At 33.0% G+C, this 23,291-nt stretch overlaps 2 protein-coding genes and 1 pseudogene across 2 annotated transcripts; 1 reads left to right on the plus strand and 2 right to left on the minus strand.

The window, feature by feature from the left end:
* LOC120188018 overlaps nt 1–9,585 on the plus strand; it is a 48,588-nt pseudogene extending 39,003 nt beyond the window's left edge.
* A 1,191-nt stretch (nt 9,586–10,776) lies between these two features.
* On the minus strand, nt 10,777–13,738 carry LOC120187985 (calcium-dependent protein kinase 26-like). Its single transcript, XM_039191557.1, has 7 exons — nt 12,685–13,738; nt 12,301–12,444; nt 12,037–12,189; nt 11,610–11,725; nt 11,371–11,538; nt 11,042–11,266; nt 10,777–10,963 (listed from the first exon to the last, which is right to left on the minus strand). The coding sequence occupies exons 1-7, from the start codon at nt 13,721–13,723 to the stop codon at nt 10,856–10,858; spliced, it is 1,953 nt and encodes a 650-aa protein (XP_039047488.1). The 5' UTR covers nt 13,724–13,738; the 3' UTR covers nt 10,777–10,855.
* Nucleotides 13,739–17,055: 3,317 nt separating this feature from the next.
* Nucleotides 17,056–19,249, minus strand: LOC120188034 (putative phosphatidylglycerol/phosphatidylinositol transfer protein DDB_G0282179). Its single transcript, XM_039191584.1, has 4 exons — nt 19,038–19,249; nt 18,706–18,807; nt 18,101–18,261; nt 17,056–17,179 (listed from the first exon to the last, which is right to left on the minus strand). Exons 1-4 carry the CDS (start codon nt 19,135–19,137, stop codon nt 17,072–17,074), a joined length of 471 nt encoding a protein of 156 aa, XP_039047515.1. The 5' UTR covers nt 19,138–19,249; the 3' UTR covers nt 17,056–17,071.
* Nucleotides 19,250–23,291: the final 4,042 nt, after the last annotated feature.

The following is a 23,291-nucleotide window of genomic DNA, read 5'->3' on the forward strand; positions in this document are numbered from 1 at the left end:
AAGGTACAAGTGTTTGAAAGTCGATAAAGGTTTATGCACCATACTCGAGATAATGGGTTCTAGTTCATTGAAAGGCATTGTTTAAATCAAGACTAAAAGTAAACCTTTTTTTGCAAACTCACAGAGTGGGTGTCAGATTAAAACCCGTTAAAGACCAAAGAATACAAGATCAAGAATCATAAATTCAAGATTTCAGAATCAAGAGTTTTTTGAAATGACCGTAAGATATTGAGATTTTTCTTTAAACCCTAAAAGAACATATTACATATGTATTTTAGGCATGCATAAGAATATTTCGTCCATAGCATCGCATATATGCGTGATTTTGTAGATTTTTTAGAGTCAATTTCAAGAATATTGAATTCAAAGGAAGCTCAAAATTAAAAACAATACATCCTATTCAAGTTAGATTTCAACTTCACAATGAATGATATCTGACCCAAGGCAAGTTTATTTAATCTAGACTCAATTTCATAATGAAAGAGACGTCCACGATTTCAATTTCACAAAGAACGATATCGTGCCAATAGATCAACTTAATTTCACAACAAATGAGTCATCTGCAACAATAAGGAGCTATCTCTCAGCCTAATTTACAGTATAGCTCAAGACGAGAAATTTTATCTATCAACGAAAACTCTCGAGTTCGATTCCATTCAACTCGAGTGCATATCAACCACATGGTAGCAGCAAGGAACTACTTTCCGGTCGAATTTTGAAACTGTGATCTTTAAGCCAAGGAAAAGACCAAGGTTGATTACGATTTAGCAACAATAAGACATTTTCCAGTTCATGCTTTGAACTAGATTTCAACTTCACAGTGAAGGATATCATGATCGAAGCACCCAAGATCGACTCAACTTCATGACGAAGGAGTCACCCGCAATTCAGTTCAACAACAGGGATCCATGATTTATTAGAATTTTCAAGTCGAATTTCAACTCCGTGGCAGAAGATATTCGATAAGTTGAATTTCAATCACAGAGAAAGATATCAGACTCATAGGAGCAAATTCTCTTTTGGACTCTCTACTTACCGAACGAAAATATGTTTCATTGTATCTTTGCCCTATTTTCGTTACACAATAAATTGGCAAAAAGGAGCAGCTGTAGACACTTATTTTCGTTCGGGGATTTTTTTCATATAACATAATATACATAATAATTTCAAATATAGTTTTTAAAAATATATAATATAGTTCTTGGAAACTTATTTTTGAAAACGTATAATAAATATTTTTTTAAAATAGTTTCGAAATGTATAATATGGTTTTAAAAACATTTTTGAAAAACATATATAATATAGTTTGAAAACATATTTCAAAAACGTATATATAGTTTTTAAATATTCTTGGAAGAATATATAATATATAATTTTCGAAAACATATTATTTTTGAAAATATAATATATTATATAGTTTTTTCCTTTTCAAAATATATATATTAAGCTTATTATTATTTTATATTATTTTTTTTATTTTTTAGGGTCCAAGTCTAATACAGTAAAAAAGGTCCAAATGCCCAAGTCCAAGGTCTAACCCGGTAGCCTGACCCAGCAAACCTTGTTAGGGGGCCTGACCCAGGAAACCTTGTTAGGGGGCCTAACCCAGCCCAAGATCAAAACTAGGGTTTTATACTTAGTGAGGGTGCGACATGGTGTAGCGCGTGAGGACCACGCGCTGGTGAGGCAGCACCGAAAATCTCGGGTCGATTTCCAGTGACCAACCGGTTGAGATTTACGGTATCTTAAATCACAGCAAAATCGGAGCAAACAAGAACCACGTCTCTATAACCCTCGGCAAAGAGGGAAATATATCCTCAAAATCCGAGCAAACCGAAAATTAGGGGAACACTCCCGTATTTTTCGGTCGAATAACCACCGGAGAACGACTATAAAAGCCCCTGCAAGTCGAACAAGAAAGAACATGAAGAAATCGAAACTACACAACAAACAAAATCAACCAAGAGCCACATTCGAAAATAAAAAAAAAGTAAAAAAATATCAGTGCTTGCATCAGTTTTGGCTCGAGAGAAGAGGAGTCGTTGGAACTTGAAGGGATGCTGGTTTTCAAGGTAAAAAATTGAAACTTTAGACGGAGATCTATGCTTTTCGGGGGTTTTTGTGAGATTTTAGCCTCGGATTCGGGCTCTCTGAGTTGGGGAGAGCGCTTTAGGTGAGTTTGGTTTTTCCGACCACCCGAAGCGACGGCCGGCGGCCAATAAGGTGGGGGCTTCGCCGGAGTGTGGTCGACCCATGGCTGATTAAGGCTTGGTTTGAGAGAGTTTTTGGGTGAAATGAAATAGAAAGATATTTTTAGGATTTTTGGGCTATTTATAGGGGACCGAAGGATAATTAGCAAATAGTTTAATTATTTCTGCAGTCCCGAAGCTTTTGATGCGTAATTCGTTTTGGTCACCTTTTGTAAATTTGCCCATGAATTTCGAGTTTATTCAATTTAATCCTTGTTTAATTTTCTTATATTTCACAAATTGATCCCTCCTAACTTTTTATTTCTTCTTGTAGCATCTAAATATTGACATTTTGGTCCTTAATTTTAAATTTGTTGCATTTAAACCCTTTTAATTTAAAGTTTTCTTTTACTTTATATTTTCTTAATTTAATTTTTTTTACTTTAATAATTAAAATTGATTTGATTTATATTTTTTGGTCAATTTCAAATCCTTCAATGATAAGTAGTTCGGATCAAACTTTTAAATTTTAATTTAACTTTTAATTTTTACAATTAAGACAACCGGGAAATTAAATTAGTTTCGAAAGGGCAGTGCAAGGGTGCTAATCCTTCCTTGACTGTAACCGACTCCCGAACCCGACATATTTCTGGTAAAGCGCAGATCATGTAAGATGATAAATTAAGGTGTTTGATCAACCTAATTTAAAAAAAATGATCGGTGGTGGCTCTAGAGTATTTTATTTAAGTCGAAGCCTAATTTCGGACCCACTCGAAGGACGGTTACGACACTCTATAATATGTTTCTTTTGACTAAGAATTACTCCTAGTTCAACAAGTTGAATAGTAAGTCTTTTAAAGGAAACTCATAATTGATTTTCTTGATCACTGCATCAACTTATTTTGGCATCATCACCAATAGCCCCAATATCGTCAACATATACCATGATATAGATTTTTTGTCCATTATATTCGTGATAGTACAGAGAAGTATCGGTCAAAGATGCAGTGAACTAAAATTTTCAACAAGAAATAATTTAAACTTCTCGAACCTGGTACGAAGAGCTTGTTTAAGACCATATAATGAATTTTTTAACTGAGAAACCAGTTGATTTCCATTATCATCCACTTGCTCAAATCCATATGGTTGTTTCATATAAACTTCTTCAACTAAATCACCATTCAAGAAGGCATTATCTACATCAATCTGCCTAAGTACCAATTATTTGCTAAGAGCTATACTAAGTACCAAGATGCAGTGAACTAAAGATTTTCAAAAGAAATGATTTAAACTTCTCGAACCAGGTACGAAGAATTTGTTTAAAACCATATAATGATTTTTTTTATCTGGGAAACCAATTGATTTCCATTCTCATCCACTTTCTCAAATTCATATGGTTGTTTCATATAAATTTCTTCAACTAAATCATCATTTAAGAAGGCATTGTCTACATCAATCTGTCTAAGTACCAATTCTTTGCTAAGAGCTATACTAAGTAAACTCTTATTGTCACAGGTTTTACCATTGGACTATATGTTTCTTTGTAATCGAAACCAGCTTGTTCTGAGTAACCCTTTGCAACTAACCTAGCTTTATACCGAAAACACTTCCATCAGGGTTTCGTTTGAATTTAAATAACCATTTGCACCCTATTGGAAATCGATCAAAAGGTAAAGGTATCAATCCCACGTTTCTTATTGAATAAGAGCATTGACCTCATTTTCAATCGCTTCTTGCCAATCATTATGTTTGATGGCTTGATGAATATCTTTTGGTTCAATTGTTGTTACTTCAGTATGAAACACCTTAGGTTTAAAAATGCCTACCTTTGATAGAGTTACCATGTGATATGCATTCTTTAACTTGCTGCCTCCAGATTATGTGCTATCATTGGCGCTTCAAGAAGAAGCGGGTTGTTCTTGAGCAAAATTACGTTTAACCCCCTGCAATGAAGAAGAAGATGCTTGGCAACTCAAAGAAGACATTGAAAAATCCTTTCCACTGGTTTGAGCTTGTGCTTCACTTTTGACCCTTTTTTGTGCCATGAGCATAACCTGATCCTAAGAAGACAAAGAATTTTGAAATGGAAGTTTACGACTTTTCCCTAACTGACAAGCTCATTAAAAAATGATGTATTATTATTACTAGAGATATTACATGCCTTTAGAAATTTAGCTAAAATTTCACTAGAAAGATGTCCTAGTCTTTTACGCCATAGTTCAAGCTCACTAACAACTGTATTACAACATTAGAGCATTTAGAACACTAGAAAATTAGTTTCAATATTCTTAGTAGCCTTTAGACTTGTAACAACAGTGGTAGGAACTTCACAAGTGGACACTAGCGTAGAATTATAGCAAGCATAATCTTTAACATCAGCGCCATTAGAAGAATAGGTAGAAGCCATGCAATCACGTTTAGCATCATTAGAACAAGTAGTAGACATGTTAACACGTTATACACCATCAATAGAAGATAACTCGTATAAACCTTCATTTTCCAAATCTCGTAGAATCACTTGTTGAGTTTTCAAGTCCTTCACAACACAAAATTTAGGATAAAATTCTATAGAAACATTATTTTCTTTCGTAAACCTAGAAATTAAAAGTAACTTTTTTAATAGCAAGTGTCATGACCATTTTTTTTGGAAAACAAAACAAATTTTATTTTAAAAAAACAATTATGATTTTTATTTAAAATTGGGGAGTTGGAATTAATTTGGATGAAATTAGATAGGAGTTGCATCACCTTTGGGTTAGGTAGGTCGAATACCTAAAAATGTATTTTAAAACAATTTAAAGCAAAATCGTTTTTTAATACAAAAGTTTGTCTGAATTTACCAAAAATTTGATTTAATAGGTCCGGGAGTCGATTACGTGTAGGGAAGGGTAAGCACCCCCACAACGCCCAAAAATTGGTACTGAATTACTTACACGTTGTCGTAAATAGTGGAAATTAGGAATCAAATATAAAATTAAAATACGATCCATTTATTACAATTTAATTAATTTGCTTCAAATTGTTTAATTAGGGCAAATTCTTTAACTTGAAAAGAAATCTTAAGATTAGCAATCCTCCATCGGGAAAGCTATCTCGCCTATTTTTTTTCCGTAAAGAATATTCCCTCCTAAAAAAATATGTATCGAATATAAACTAAAAATCGACATTTACATGAAATAAAATAAATTTTTATTTAGAGAAACATGCATTGCATTGTTCGATTTAAAATACGAAATGAATTAATTAGCAAAATAAAATTGATTTATTTCAAGTTCACATTTTGTTAAAATTTCGTATCAAATCGCATCACTTCGACCAAGTGAAACTTTCCACGCTCATTTTACAAATAGTTGTTCTTGAAAAACATTTGAGTATCATATCACTAAATAAGGAAATAAGATGAGAATAAAAATAATTGTAAATGTAAAAATAAAATAAAATAAAATATTTATAATATAAAACTAATATTATTCATTTATTGTTGTACATAAAATACATAACATGTGAAATATATACATACATAAGGGACTAAAACAAAATAATAGAAAATTTACATATCAAAATATAAATAACAAAATTAACACATTTGAAAATTTAAGGACCAAAATGTTACTAACGGAAATTTGAAAGGCTGAATCACAAATAAAAACAAACCAAAACTAATATCGAATATATTAAACAATATAGGAACTGGAAATGAAAATAAACCTTAAACAACATTGGGGACCAAAATAAACTCAATCAGAAACATGAAGGATTAAATACTAATTAAACCCTAAACATTCATACCAGATCAGTGACCAAAATAAAATATGCATAAATCTTAGGGCCAAATTCGAATATCATCAAACATAGCATAATATATAAACTAGTGACTTAAATAAAAATATTGAAAAATAGATGCTCGAAATACAACATCACAAATTTCATTAATGGCTAAAACACCAAGTTACTGACGATGAGGGACCTAAACTATAATTAACCCACACACTGAAAGCCCTTCCTCAGAACGACGTCGTTTCGTATTATATATATATATATATATATATAACAAACAAATGCCAAAACAAGTAATATTCCTCATTTGCTCGTTTTCATCCAACCCAGATGAGACAGAGAGAACCAGACTCTCTCAACTTCCCCTCGTCGGGAAAGAAAGAGATTGCCGCCGCCGGTGGAGCTCACGGCAGTTCACGGCGGCCGAAGAGCACTAACCAACCCAAAATGCTCCTCCTTTCACCCTCAACTCATACCCTAAACTAGTTTAGCCTAAAAACATTCCTAGAGCCCTAGATTTAAGTCTTTATCTTCAAAAAAAACGTGGAACTCCGACGACCCCTTGGCTTCCCGACGTTCCTCCGACCAAAGTAAGTTTATCTTCTTTCTTCTTTTGGTTTCTTGCTTTAGTTTTTTTCCTTTTGATTCTCTCTGATTTTTTTCAGTTTTTTTCTTCTTCTGTTTTGAAAAAATCTCTCGGGTTTTCTTTTGGTTCCCCAATATTTCTGAATATCTCTCCCCTCCTCCCTTGACATCTTCTCTTGCATGTGATATATTGAGGTTAATCCCCTCGGGATATCATTGTACCACATTTCTCTTTCTCTGACTGGTTTAGCTTATTGATGATTGAAAAGTTGATTGATGGTTGTCACTGTGTTGGTGCTGGCGACCGACTGAGACAACTCTGGCAGGAGCAACAGCGATGGCGGCGACAACAACTACCTAGGGTTATGATGAAACCCTAGGTAAGTCAGGTCGGGTCAGATGAAAAGGAACGAATCATGGGCCTCAGGTATGCTGGGTCGGGTCGGATTCCAGTTGGGTCTGGGTTGAGTTGTAACCGGGTTGGTTGGGGTAATTGTTATAATTGGGCTTGTATGTTGTCTGCTATTGGGCTCCAAGTGACCTGCAAAAATATGTAAACAAAATAATTATTAATAGTAGTAGTAGTAATAATAATAATAATAATAGATAATATTTTTTAGATCCGGACAAAAAAGGGTGTTTACAGTAAGAACACGCGGCAAATTATTTAAAATTATAGATTTTGACTGACAATTTAACACAGCTTCGCTAACTTTTGAGATGGGAATAGTCATAACATTTGCGAATGAAACCTTATCCGACCCAAAATAAGGAATAGAGTTAGTTACAATACATGCATCAGGGGTTAAATGGGTGGTGGCTTCAGAGTGTGGATACCGAGCCACATCTCTATACCCATAAACACCAAATCCATCAGAAATAGTAGTACTATTTACATCATTTAATTCTGAGTTTACCACATGCATTGAGTCCTCATTTTGCATCATCATTGAATTTTTCGACACCTCTATTAGAGTGATATAAAGGAAACATTGCTTGAGGGCGAAAGCCTTGATTATGAAGTCTTAACGAAAAGCCTTGATTATGAAGTCTTAACGAAAAGCCTTGATCTTGAAGAATTTTTGGTAAAGAATTTGGTGAACCACCGATTGTAACTCTATAGGTGTTGTTGTGCACAGCTACCTGATTACCATAGTTAGTGTAAACACCTTGATCAGAATACACTTGACCTATTGTATTACCATATGGACTTTGTGAATTTTACCTAATCACGGTCCCTTCATGAACCGGTCTTTGAGCTATATTAATCGAAACAAATTGACTCAAGAATTCTTGTTGTCGAGTTTCCGTATCAAGAAGAACATCACACACACCATCAATCCTATAGGGCTGCTGACTTGAGATTATGACAGCTACTATCGATTCATATTCCGACGGTAGCTTAGAAAGAATTGCAGAAATGTGCATGATTTCAGTTAGCGAATTTTCACAGGCGACAAGACTATCGCATATAGTTTGAATTTGAACTAAATAGTCCTTCATCCTCTAATCTATCTTTCGAAGACTCTTCAAAGAGAAAAGAAGATGAATTGTCTTTGTAGTTGAAGAAACCGAGAAAAGATGTTGAATTCTTTCCCAAATATCCAACGCAGTTTTACAACTCACTAAAGACGACAATATCGATGAACTAATGGAAGAAAGAAGCCAAGAACATAGAGCATTGTCTTATTGCTTATGTGACTTACTCACAATTAACATCCTTAGAACCTTTATTAAAAACATACTGCGGTGGCACAACAAGAGTTCCGTTCCGTCAACATGGTTGACAAGAGCTAAGCTTTCTATGGCAAACAATACTGGTTGCCTCCATAATAGATAGTTTGAATCATTAAGCCTAACGGATATAGTCTTGTTTGTAAAAGGCTTTGTCACAGTGTTTCCTTTCGCCATTCTTGGAAAAGACCTCTGATGCCATGAAAGATTATGAACAAATCTTGAAAAGAAACCCCAAAAACATCATACTTTCTTCTGAACAATTAAATAGTTTTCTATACGTGAACAACAAACTTAGTAACCGAATAACTAAACTTTGTAACTGAATAACTAATCTTGAACAATGAATCATTACTCTTAACACATCAGCAACGACCATCTACACTTGACTTCCAAATCCAATGACCACAAAGACTATCGACTCAGTCAAGTTGATCCGAACCGACGACATGTTCCGACCTGACGGTGTTATTCTCGAGATCCAACAACTTATCATTCCTCGTTCTGTTATGGAAGACTTCAACAACTGACGTAATTTGCGGGCAATATCTGCCGACTTACCCGAAGTGGATCCTCGTACCAACAAATTGAAGAAGCCAGTTCCGATGGTAGTTAGAGAATTGCCGGTACTCCCAATCTACGACACGATGGCTCCATATCCATCCCTAGCGTCAGCGCCGGCTCCGGGACCGACGGAGAGCACCATCATTTCGATGACAAGAGCCAAGTCAAGGATTTCATCCAAACTTTATTACATTACGACGGGTATAACGAAATGGCTGATATTCTAGTGAATTTGACTTCCTTAGCGACGGAAATAGGGAGATTGGTTTCCGAAGGATATTTAATAACAATGTTAGCTCCAAACGATGAAGCCATGGCAAAGCTCACTACAGATCAGCTGAGCAAACCAGAGGCTCTGGAACAGAATATCTATTATCACATCATCCCCGAATATCAGACGGATGAGAGTATGTACAATGCGGTGAGAAAGTTTGGGAAAGTCCGATATGACACCCTCCGTTTGCCGCATAAAGTGGTGGGTGAAGAAGCTGACGGGTCAGTGAAAATCGGACATGGTGAGGGTTCGACTTATTTGTTTGACCCTGATATTTATCGATGGCCGGATTTCGGTGCAGGGGTTGATGGAGTCTTATTCCCGGAAGAAGAGAGTGAGAGTGTTAGGAAACCGACAGTTGTTAAGGTTGCCTCAAAGCAGAGGCGAGGTATGTTGTTTTTCTTCTACCACATTGGAATACCCCATCACCGCAACTTTATTACCAAATATAACCAAGGGTAAATTAGTTATCTACTCCTCCAACTATTCGTTCATATCTAGTTATCCAACATTTTTCTTAAATCACACCTAACGTTACGTTTTGTTTTATTTTGGTCATTTATTGATAAAAATTTAACGATGATATCAACATGTCACCATAAGTTAATGTCATATCATTATTAAAAAAAATAAAAAATGATATGTTAGTAGTTTTGTTAATTTTTTAACAACCTATTATCAAAATTAAATCAAAATATAATGTTATGAATGATTTTGAAAAAAATAATTAGATAACCTAAATAAAATCATACTAATAATTGAATGATTAAATACATAATTTATTCTATAACGAATTCTCATGTCTTACTATTTTATCATTTGGGAGAAGCTTTTCAAAGTCAATTGGCAAGATTTATGGTCTAATTTGTTAATTATTATCTTATTTTACATTTTTGGAAAATTATCTATTTTCTCACATTCATTTGATTTTAAAATATTAAATTTGTTAATAACAAGTATCATAGAATCCATAGTTAATAACAAGTATTATAGAAGTGTAATTTGTATGTTCCAAGTTCACTTGAGGCTAATTCTATTATTAAGTGATATTTTATGATTTTAAAATATTAAATTTGTTAATATATGATTATTTATATTTAAGTTCCAAAATTCTTGAAAAGTTATAATTTAATCCTTAATTAATAATCACCTCCGATAATTTTCAATAATGGTGATTATTGTATGTTATGATGACCTAATATACTCATTTATATGGTAGATTGTTGAGAGAGAGAGAGGATGAAGCTATTTTGGCCCTTTGTTGGCTCCAACATCCAAAAACTCCGTACAATTGGTCTAATTGAAGAATATGATCTAATTGTAGCTCAGTTCCATATTATTTATTAACCAATAAAAACACACACACATCTTACAGCTGTTTGAATCCGAATTCTCTAAAAAGAACAACATCCTCTTTTATCATTAAGACCACTCAATAAAGTTACAATTAATAAAAGGAAAACAAGAAAATGGTTTTTTATTATTATATTTATAGTGTAAAAATGGATGAACAAGAAAAGGAGGCAATGCAGCAGGGATTTCAAGAAGAAGAAAAAATGTACAAACATTTTCAGGAACATCAAGGAAACTCAAATAGATTGGGTCCTGATGAATTAATGAATGGAATGATGAGCCTCAAACTTTTATGTGTTTTGGGGCAGCAAAACCAAAAAAAAAAAACAAAAGAATAAACCACTAAATTAGAAGGCCCTAAACGATTGTATTTCGTCGACTATGTGCCAATCCCTCTAACCCCATTGGTTAGAAGTGTCATCTTACCAAATTCAGGGTTCCCTTTCTGCATCATCGCCACAAATTCATTGTAATCTATCCGACCATCCTGCAAAAAGACAACAAAATCAGTCCTGCTGCATACATGCAAATGATAAATAAGCATCATGCGTAAATTTCGACTTACGTTGTCCGTGTCGACTTCTCCGATCATTTCATCCAAGTGGATCTCCTCGATACCAAACTCCTGACAAGCTTTCTGGAGCTCATCTTGAGTAATGTAGCCACTGCCATCTTTGTCAAAATACGAGAAGGCGGCCATGAGATTGTCTTCCCTTTCGATCTTGTTTAGATGCAATGTTGCAGCTACGAATTCTTCGTAGTCGATCGTGCCATTATTGTTAACGTCCGCCTGTGTTTCCAGAGCAAACAGAAAGGATCAAATTAGGTTAGTTAGATGTGTAGAAACGACCTATGAATATACATCATGATCTTGATAACTGAAATGGAACTTACGGCCTTCATTAGAGCATGGAATTCAGACTCATCAAGATCAGCACCAAATTTCTTCAATCCAACTTTGAGCTCATCATATGTGATTTGTCCACTGCTATCTGCGTCTATCATCTTGAACATTTCCTTCAGCCCAGCTATTTCTTCTTCAGAAAGTCTCTGGGCAATGACCTGAAAAAAAATGAAAAGGAGCTAAGACCAAAGTTTTATAGACCAAAGTTGTTTCAGAGGCAAAAGCTTACCTTTAAGGCCATTTTCTTTAGCTTGTTCATTGCAGAAAATTGCTTCATACGGCTCAAGACTACCGAATCAAGTGGCTTGTCCGGAGCCACCCCATCGACCTGTACCCAAGGATGGCCTGAAAGGAACCAGAATGAAATCAGCAAATTCCTGAAACTCCATAGTGAAACACCAAAGAGAGTCATCTAGTTAAACTAAGTCTTGTAATACTATGCCATGGCAATTGTGAGCAAGGATGCTGATTGGAATTAGCAATAAATGAAATTAATGCCTGCTAGATGATCCTAAAGGTGTTAGTAATCAACAAAGTACATGAGAAAGGTCGAAAAACGAACATCGACTGAGAATTAAAACAAGCCTCAACCATGTTACCAACATACAAGTTCTCTAATACTCATGCTAGCTTGCTGCTTAGTAAAAGAGACTTACGCAGTACTTCGTGTACAGTTATCCGCTTTTTCACGTCCCTGACAAGCATTTTCTTCACCAAATCTTTTGCGCTTTCGGAGATGTTAGGCCAAGGATCAGATGTGAAATCGAGTTCACCATGCAAAACCTCGTCAAATATCTCTTGTTCAGTTTCTGCACATAAAAAGAAAAGAACAAATGAAACAAACAGAAATAGACCAATTGTGCTCAAAGTGCAAAGTTCACAAGTTTCAGAAACAGAAATGGCAACTGATGATCTGTTACCTCCCCAGAAAGGAGGCACCCCACTTAAGAGAATGTAAACGATCACCCCGGCACTCCACACATCGGCTTCTGGACCATAATGCTTCCGCAAAACCTCGGGTGCAACATAGTATGGGCTTCCAACCACATCACTTAAGATTTCCCCTGAAATTTTAAAGACCTTCATCAGGAAAATGGCACCATCTGATATGCATCAAAGTGCTATGCATTCAATCCTGAATATCATATTCAAACTATACCTACAAGAATTCTAAATTTTCATTTGGTTTTAATCTTCAGTGCTTTACTAGTTGCTTTGTTTCCATCTATGTATATTGAGATGTCTGACAGAAAATGAAGATTATACACTTAAACTGTTACATCAGTTTAAAATTTCGAACGTACCAGGCTTGAAGAATATTGATAATCCGAAATCAATGGCTTGCAGGGGTGAATCCTCTTTCTCATTGACAAAAAGAAAGTTTTCAGGCTTGAGATCCCTATGCATTACTCCCATGGAGTGACAAGCTTCCACAACACCAACTATAGTTCTTGCTAGATCAGCTGCCTTTCTTTCCGAATAATGCCCCCTCTGTACGATTCTATCGAAGAGTTCTCCGCCAGCACACAGCTCCATGACGACATGAACCGCCACGGAATCCTCGTAAGCCTCTTTGATGGTGACAACATTAGGGTGGCCTGCCAGGTGATGCATTATCTGAATTTCCCTCTTGACATCATCAACATCTTCTGGAGTTACAAGTTTCCTTTTGGCAATAGATTTACAAGCATACTCCTTCCCTGTACCTTTCTCCACACAGAGGAAAGTTGTCCCAAACTGGCCTTGCCCTAACTTCTTCCCCAAGTTATAATATTCTTTCAAATTACCTGTTTTGGTTTGTAACACAGACTCCACCTTTAGCCCTGCACATGCTTGCCTCTTCACATTATGAGGCTTCCGAGGTTTTGCGGCTTCGCCCTTAGGCTCTTCCTTGTTAGCCGTCCCCGCCACCACGGCTGCTGCCGCTGCAACTGCAATCTCTGATGGTTTGGATTCAAGTCTTTGAAGGTTACACTTGGATTGTTGCCTTTGGGAAGCCTTGGATTGTTGTCTTTGCATAGACATCGACATCGAAACCGTCGATTGTTGCTTTTTCATAGACATCGAAACCGTCGATTGTTGCTTTTTCATTTTCGAATTTTGTGTTTGGATTTGGATTTCCTCTCCTGGTCCTTTCTCCTCCTTAACAATCTTCATCTCTTCAGGAGGGTCCTTTCGAACCGCAGCTTCGCCGGCGGCGGCATCGGCGTTGGCATCAGCAGTAGCAGCAGTGGCTTCGGCTTCTGTTTCGCCTTCTTTATTTTCGGCGTTTTCGCCTTCGTTTTCATTTTTCTTTTCCTCTTCGGCTGGATTGGAACCGCAAATTGAACAAACACCTCCCATCTGGAAAAAAAATCTCTCACACCTTAATCTTCTTCTCCAATCATCCAACAAATCTAAAACCAACCAATATTTGTAACAATATAAATCCTCATTTCCTCTTCTGCTTGATCCTTATAGTTGTTTTGGCTTCTGCAAAATATCATCAATACGGAGCTTTCGCCAATCTAAATCACCCTCCCTACACCTTCAACAACGGAAAACAAAAGAAAAAACGATGCAATTAAAACCAATGATCCAACCAAACAACTGCATCAAAATAACAAATTTAATATACCCTTCAATCCCAATTAAACAAAAAACCAAAAAAAAATTCAAGAACCTGATGCAAATAAACAATCACAAACCAAGACAATTATCTCAAATCACACACAAAAAAGAATGAAAAAAACATAAAAAAATGGCAAATGGAAAGGAGGGGAAGGGAAAGGAAGAAGAGGGAATTTGAGGCTTTTATTAATTTCAGTAATCAAAGAATAAACAGTGGCTTTTAATGTTTTATTTTTCCTTTTCTCCTCTCCCCTTTCAAGAGGGAAAAGAAAGAAAATGAAAAACAGAGATGAGAAGAAAAGAAAGAAGACAGGTTTTTCCGTTACAATACGATTGTATGCTCCACTTATCACAATAAGATTGTTGACTCTAAATGGACATCGACGGCTGAGATTATTCTTTAAGTTTAATTAATAAACTAATTATAGTAAATAATAAAAATAAGAAGTAAATAATATATATACATTCTCTTTATTTAAACTAAGTTATCGGAGTGGCTAAAAATAATAAAGTGGATTTAATTTATGGTTAATCATATATTAAAATATAAGAAAAATATCACTTACAACAATTGTATCAATAATGTTAGTGATTTTTTAGAATAATAAATGTTATTGGCCTAGATTAATTGGATTAAAAAAAGTGAATCTAAATATTTAATATTAAATTATAATAATTTTATCAGGTATAAATTTAGAAAAAAAAATAACCAATAATCCCAAAAGTGTGGAATTAGGTTTAATTGGTCAAAGATGGATAATGCTATTCTTATTTCTTCTTTGTCTATAAGCTATTTTAGTACTATATTTCTTTGGCGTATTTTCGTAATTTAAATAACTATTACTTGAGGTCTCGGGTTCAAGCACCATAAATATCAAGGGTGTAAACGTTCAATGTCAAATGGTTAAAAATTATCTTTAAATAGATATTGTCTTATATTTACCCCATAAAATATAAAAATAGTTATCACAATCAGGGTTTCAAATAGCGGGTCCGCGACCGCGATAGCGCCTGCGAAATAGCAGTAGCGCTACGGCCGCAATAGCGCCCACCATGACCGTAATCGCGGTAAACATGAAATGACCAAAAGTGCGATCGCGGCTGCGATTTGAAACCCTCATCACAATATGATATTATGTTTATCATTCTAGCGATTTCAACTCTTTTCTCTATCCATATTTGCTACGACTGACCACAATGCAATGTATTATAATTTATGTATGATCAAGAAAGAGTTAATATACTAACTTAAAGGTACAAAGTATAATCAACCATAAAATGAAAGGTAAAATTAAAATAAATTAAAATTAAGAAGTCTAATTTAATATTTACTCATGCACTTTTTCAATAAGAAAACAATGGGGAGGACTGGCCCGAGACGAAGCATAGTTTCATCTCTGTGTATAATTGGTTTTAGATAATGTAAAGGCATAATATCAAAATTAACTTCTAATTTTATCAAAATAGTCATTTTGATCCCTATTCTTTTTTTAAAGCATTTTGATCATCAGCATTTTATTTTAGGATAAAAAGTCCGCTATTTTAAAACGTTAATAGTGTGTTAACTAATGTTTTCTATCTATAGAGGAGTCTTTTGCCCCAAAATAAAACCCTAGAAAGTATAGGGGCAAAAAGACCCTACGAGGACTAAGTGCAATTACGTAGTATTGCTTTTGTCATATGAAAACAATATCTATGTCGCGACACAATAGAAAAAAACCAATTAATACCAAACTAAAATAGTTAAATGCAATACCAATACTAATAAGTACAAAAAACCTAGTCTCCGACGAAGATGATAAATACTTGATGCGTTGTATAATGTCAATGTATTGGGGTGTTCAATACTGTAGAGTGTGAGAAGTGTGTTCCTCACCTAGTGCTACATATATTTGATTCTATATATGTATGTTGTATGCTTGAATACTATGATATGATATTTTAAATATCGTGTTTATTTTCTATTGGATCATCTTAGTGCATGGTTGTAAATTATATATGTGTTGTATGATAAGCATGAGTAAGGAATATTGATGTATGCATTTATCATTTATCGTAATCATAATGTAATTATATATGATTTACTGATGTATGTTGATATGTCATGTTCACTCATAATGTACGATGCATTAGATTGAGTTTATGAAGTGGTAAGATAACCAAATAACATGTTGGTTCATCCTTATTGAATGATAAGGTCTAATATTGAATAACAGTATAATTCATCCTTGGATGGTAATGTCTAATTTTTCTTTTACATTTTTATCTTTAATATTTGAAAAGGTAAATTATGATCAATAACGTTATTGGGTTATCACATGATTATCACTCATCCATCGACAAATCGGGTTATCATATGATTATCACTCCATCAACCAATGACGGATTCAAAAATATTTTTCAGAGTGGACACATATGTATTAATAATAATATCAAATTTTTTGTATGAGACAGACACCAATAAAATTTCATGTAGACACCACCAGTAAAATGAACAACAAATATAAAGAAATTCAGATTTCAAGGTGGACACCATCAATAAAATAAACAATAAATATAAAAAAAAATAGGATTTCAGGATATACAATAAATACATCTACATTTAAGAACCTAAAAAAATTAAGAATTTTTTATGGTTTCAAAATTCTTTTAAAACTATAATTTAAAAATTATAAAATTACCAAATTGATATCTTAATTATAATTTAAAAATTATATCACATTAACAATTCTATTATTTTTTTTAACGACAAATGACCAAATTAAACCAAAACTAAATGTTAAGTACAATTTTGAAAAAAATAGTTGAGTGACTAAAACAGAACAAAAGTGATAGTTAAGATATTAAACGTTTAGTTTACCCAAAAAATTATTATATCCTACATCACATCTAGTAATAATATAATAAAGACGAGAAAACCGCTTCGTTCAACAATGCAATTTACCATAACCAACATAACAGTTCAAACGTTTCGTAATAACAAGACAGCAATCAAAGTCAGACGTGCATGATAAGAACATTCATACAGCATATACATGGATTTTGTTCTAAAGGCATTGTTCTTGTTCCAAATTCTAGTGTTCAAATATCAGCCACAGATGATGCGAACCCGATGTTAAAATCGAACCCGATGCATGTCAACTCATGTTTGTTTGCGTCCAACATCTTCATTTTCAGAGAGTATGAGCCCTGCACAACGTTCAAATTTATCAGATCAAAGGTTGATTATGGTGAGAAGTCCCTTATCAGATTACATCTCATTGACTTCCATATCAGAGATGGACCGAGGGAGTATTCGTAAGCGGTCAAAAAATAGTTTAGTTTTTTTTTATATTTTCTAAAATAACTTTATGAAAGTTTACCCTCATTGCATAAAATTTTACATTCGTCTCTATTTTATAGGTAGCCAATTGAAATTAAAATTGTTTGATTTTGTTGGTGATCGAATCACATGAACAAAAGCAAATTTTAGACTTCTCGACTAGCAGTTGTTTGAAGAGAAATAAAATAAATATGAAGATGGTGAGGAACCTTTTAGTCATAGTCTCATATATGAAAATCTTGAAAAATAGAACTTTTATCATATTATGATGAACAAAGAACAGTAAAGAAAGAATGGGGGGGACTTATTTCCAAGCTTAATAATAAGAAGAGCAAATGAAGGGAAAGCTCCATCACATGACATAACACCTATCTTCCTATGTTTTAATGTAGCAATTATGAAGTACTAGTCCAAAATTTTCATGAAATATATCAAAAGAGAAGGAAAGGACCATCCATATTGACTTTGTTCAATTTTCATTTTGATCTCCAATCCTTTTAATTGCTTTGTTGCTAAATCCGTTGAGTGAACTGAGTGGTTAAAGGAAGTGTTGTTCTCTCTTGAGGTCTTGAGTTCGAACAATTGCGTTTGTAAGGTGTGTGTGTTGTTAATGATTAAAAAAGATTATTAATAGATACTATCTTATAATCACCCCAAAACTAGACAAAAAAAATTCAAACAAGGCATTTTAACTCTAATGCATATGCAAGAACATTGGTGCAAACATTAAAGAAGAAAAATCCAACTTGCCAGCAACGATTAATCAGAACTTAAAGTTTAAGACTTACAGGAGGGGTATATCCAGGCAAAACTTGAGAGTGAGAAACCACAAAATCACCAGTGGACACAGGGCAAGATGTCTCATCACAAAGGTCATGAGTCTCACTGTGAATGTGCCATCCAAAATACGAAACCTCGATCACCAATTTCCCCCCATTTATCGCTGCACCTGTACATCATTACAGAAAACAAAGCTCACCTTCAATTAAAAGCTAAAAACACTACAGATTTAGGTTACACATGACAAACACCATCATCAGTATGTGTCTAACACAAATATACACAAGTTTCCAAAGTTCTTCCATACATCTGGAGGATCATACCGCCATACCCTGAGATAGACCGAGTGAAGGCTGGTGGCCGTCAGACAAATTTTCATATAATTTAAGTATTTTCTTATATTTTTTTTATTGATAATCTGATTTTGTCTCTAAAATTGTATATATTCTAGCATAAAATCCTGCTTCCGTGCCCTAACTATACCCATATTCTGCAAGTGCCAAACTTATATGGTTTCTTCTAGCATAAAATAACATCTATCATTAATGTACCAAAAAAAAATAACATCTATCATCAATTAACAAAGAGACTATAGAAAAACATTGATTTTTACCTGTTGTTGCAGCGATACTGAAGGTAGCGGCCTTTCCCCGGGCGATCGGGTTAGGCGAAATCTCAACACCTTGAACCTGTACATCATACTCTGCTTGCGTATCTGTTTTACAATTCATTTTTGTTTATCAGATTTAAAAAAAATTGTTTCTAGCACTGAAAACTATTTTCATAATAAATAAAAACAGTATCAATAAATAAATTTGTTGTTCAATTAAAGTACGCACGATAACGTTTTATAAACTAAAAGAATTTCATCGATTAGCAAAATAAAATAAAAAAACTTCAATTTCAAAAACAAAAGCAGCGAAGCTAGGGTTTAGAGACACTGACCGCAATATTTAACGTCTTTGGCGACGGCCAAGGGAAGAACTAGAATCAACGACAGGAGCAAGATGGGTGCAATAAACCGGTTGCACTGGATCATCTTCATCTGGTTTCGATTTTACAGAAAACTAAAGTTGGGTTTTATGTATTTATAATTTTAAATTTGCGGAGATTTTGAGGATTTGTTCTGTTTATTGGAAGAGAGAAGAGTTCTGGTATGAACAGGGAAGTCTGCCTTGGGAAGAAAGGTTGTGAATTGATTTTCGAAGAGATCTGGACCGTTGATCTGTGTTTGTCAGGAAGATAAACGGATATGATTTGTTACTTCAACGAACCAGACTGGCGAGAGACCGTTAGGTGAAGGGTATCTTTTATTTTTAAATTAAAACCGCTGTCCTTGTCGGTTTCGTGAACGATTATTATTATTATATTTTTTATAAAATATAATAAATTTTGTACTCTTTAATTAAATTAGATTTTCAACTTTTATCAATCAAAATAAGTTTTATCGAATTCGGATTAAATTTTAATAATTTTTAGCTTGATGGAATTTAAATGTATGAGAAATTTGAGAAAAAATCTCAAATTCGATGAAATACTCAAACTAAATAAAAATTTATTATCTACATTAACAAACAAATTTTCTAATTTCAAAATATATTCTTCGTTTCTTCCACAAAATCTCGTAAAAAAATATTTATCAAAAGCGATTGTCAATTGAATTCAAACTTTGTCTAAGTTTAGATGTATAAGGTAATTTACTTTTTACATTGATAAAGTTATCATGAATATCAACTTTGCTCACAACTATACCATCACGATTAATATTATGCACAATACGATATTAATCATCTATGTCAATTATATCTTTTTCGTTGTTAATTCAAGTGACAAATTGGACTCTCTTTTTTTTCTCAAATTCATTATGCTCGTGAAATTGAATTTTGTTCTGTTTCTTAAAACCATTATACCTACATTTATCTTCCTAAACACGAAATTATCTTCTTTTTTATTCAGTCAAGATGTTTTAATCAATAACGCCATTATCTGACACGAATGAGAAAATAATAAATTTATCTAAAAAATTATTAAACTGTGTAGAACATAAAACTTTCCATATTTTTTATGTCCTTTCATCACAATGGGAGAGCCCTTACAAATTTTCATACCTCCACCTATTATAACGTGAATTTAGTTATGCAATCTAACAATGAAATTTTATACTTTAAGAACGTCATTATTGTGATCAAGATAAATAATTTGGATACTCTGATACTAATTTATTAAAACATAATGTTATCACACAATAAGATAGACATTAATAGTTTATGTGAAAAATTCTTTCGAAAAAATCACATGCAGAAGAGGAGAATTTATACTAATATCATAAATAAAATAATACAATATGAATCTCCATGAAAAGCTTGACTTCAGTCTTCAAACCATAATCTATAATATCTATTTTTATGGACAGTTACTTATATATAAAAGAAACTTACATAACAAAAAATCTACTTAAATTATGTTTTATACTCTCAATTAACATAAAATAAAATCTTACTTTCAACTAGACTAGGTTTCCTACTTTTCTCAATCAATCTGAATTAGATCAAATCCGGGTCAAATTCTAACGGTAAACAATATTGATAGTTAATTTATTATCATTGTAAAAACCCATATGTCCCTCTCACTTTATTCTTAAGTTATATATAGTTATCTTTATTTAGAGCAACTCACGTACTCTTAAAGTCATTGATCTAAATTATGATTCATCACTTGATCTTACTATGACATTCTACTTCTTACTCCTTTTGGTTATAAGAGTTTCATTTATGATTATATAATACTCAAATGTTGATAAATCTTGTGTAATCGGTATACGTATATATTTTTAGTATAATAATGAGTTCACATAATGTTTAAATAAAAAGAGATTTTAAGTTCGAGTATGTCAATTTTTCAATTAATCTTTGATAGAATTCTCAATCCACCATAGGTTCTTTTGATGTATCACCTGTTAGAAATAAGTTATAATTAGTTGTTAGTTTATTAATCTGTTTTGAGTTGTTATTGGGTTGTTATATTTGGGTTATAAAATACCCAAGTTTGGTTTGTAATTGATACAAGTCATGGTTACGATAAAAATACTTTTAGTTCTTTCCTTTCACTTTCTTATTTCTTAAACCTAAATCCAAACACCCACAACTGCCGTTCTCCAACTCATACTACCTGCTTTTCATCACTCTCAGCCTCCATGGCTGCTTTCTCACATCACCTAACCTATGATTTAACTCAATTAGTGTTGCAATCAGTTTACAATTCATTTTGTTGATTTCTTTCAATAAATTAAGTATATATTTTTATTAAAAGACAAAAGTTGTTTACTTCAAAAGTGCTATTTTAATGACTAAGAAATATTTAACTTTAAAATTTTTTTTATTCCAAATTATTTCAACAAATATACTTTCAAGTTCTTTACTCCAACGTTATTATCCATAACTATGACATCATCTACAAACACTATAAGTGTTGTAACCTATTCAAAGTTTGAGTGCTTTATAGACAAGGTTGTAAATGAACTGAGATTTAACGAATAAGGGTATTTTCATGTTTGTTTGTTTGTTTTTAAAGGTGTTTATGTTCGGTTTATGTTCGTTTAAATTTTTAGTATTGTGTTCGTGTTCGTTTATTTATTTTTTAAGATGTTCATGTCCGTTTGTTTAGTGTTCGTGAACATGTTCGTTTAACGTTCGTGACATGTACGTTTAATATTCGTTTAGTGTTAATTTATATGTTCGCGAATATATTTATTTGTAAGCTAAAAAATGGTAAAACTATGCCACTAGTTTAAACTCCAAATTTCACCATGCGTTCAATTTAGTCCATACATTCACTAATAATTAAAATGTAAAAAAATAAAAAGTAAATGAGTTTATAAACAAGCTTGTTCATTAACATAAACGAACAAGTTGATAAATAATCTTGTTCGTGGACATAAACGAACTAAACACACATTTGTTCATGTTCGTTCGTTTATTAAATGAACATAAAATTTTTGTTCATATTCATTTATTTAGCTTAACAAACTAACATAAACGAACGTTATACGAACAATTCACGAATAATTCATCGAATATTATGTTCATTTACACCCCTATTTATAGATAATGTGTAATCACCTTGACTTTGCTTATATCCTAGTGAGATCATTGATTTGAAAAATCTCTCAAACTAGGATCACGCAAATTGTTTAAGTTGGTAAAGAATTTTCTTCAATATGCACATCATTCTCTTCTTGGATTTAAAACCAGAAGGATCTTCCATATAAGCTTCCTCTTCAATATCACCATGGAGGTATGCGTTCTTAATAATGTTGGGTATTTGATCAATGGGTAAACTACACGTTTAGTACCTAAATTATTACTTTTATTTCGTTGTGATACTCAAACTTTATTTTTTTTTCAAAACTATACATAACGTTTAGTTTTGATTTTATTTCGGTACCCACCATTAAAACCTTAATGGTGATGTTTATGTGTCATCATAAAGTAATATCACATCATCATTAAAAAATTAAAAAATATGATGTCAGTAGTTTTGTTAATTTTTTTAATGACAGAGTATCAAATTTTAAACGTAAACTAAACGTTGGATATGTCCTCTATTTACCTGGGCAGTTTAGCATATAATCTCCTATTGCCTTGACAGTTTAAGTTTGTGTTTATAATGATAACATGTCTATGAAATAATGTATTATAGTTTAAGTACTTGACTCAGAAAGGTATAATTTAGAAGGACTTATTGTTGAATTAAATCAAATTAAAAAATAATGAGCTTATATTTTAGGGTAAAGTACAAAAATGTCTCATGACTATAGGACATTGCTTTGTTGAGTCTCCTGACTATTGAAAGTTACAAAATGTTCCTCCGACTACAAGGCGTTGCCTTGTTGAGTCTCTGATTATTAAAAATTATAAAATGGTTATTTGACTATTCATATGTTTCAAATTCATTATTTTTTTGTTAAAAAATGATGATAGTCCGAGTTGGACGTTAGCTTGTTGGCTGGAAATGATAAAATATGATTTCAAAATCTCAAACGACTATACAGTTGAAACAGTTATGGGGTCAGATTTTATTATATCACATCATCACATTAATGTCTAGTTCAAACGACTGTTATTTTTTTAATAAAAAAATGAGTTTGGAACATATGAATAGTTGAGTAATCATTTTGTAACTTTTAATAGTTGGGCTCAA

The sequence above is a fragment of the Hibiscus syriacus genome, unplaced genomic scaffold, assembly GCF_006381635.1.
Source record: "Hibiscus syriacus cultivar Baekdansim isolate YM2019G1 unplaced genomic scaffold, ASM638163v2 tig00116937_pilon, whole genome shotgun sequence".
Lineage (NCBI taxonomy): Eukaryota > Viridiplantae > Streptophyta > Magnoliopsida > Malvales > Malvaceae > Hibiscus > Hibiscus syriacus.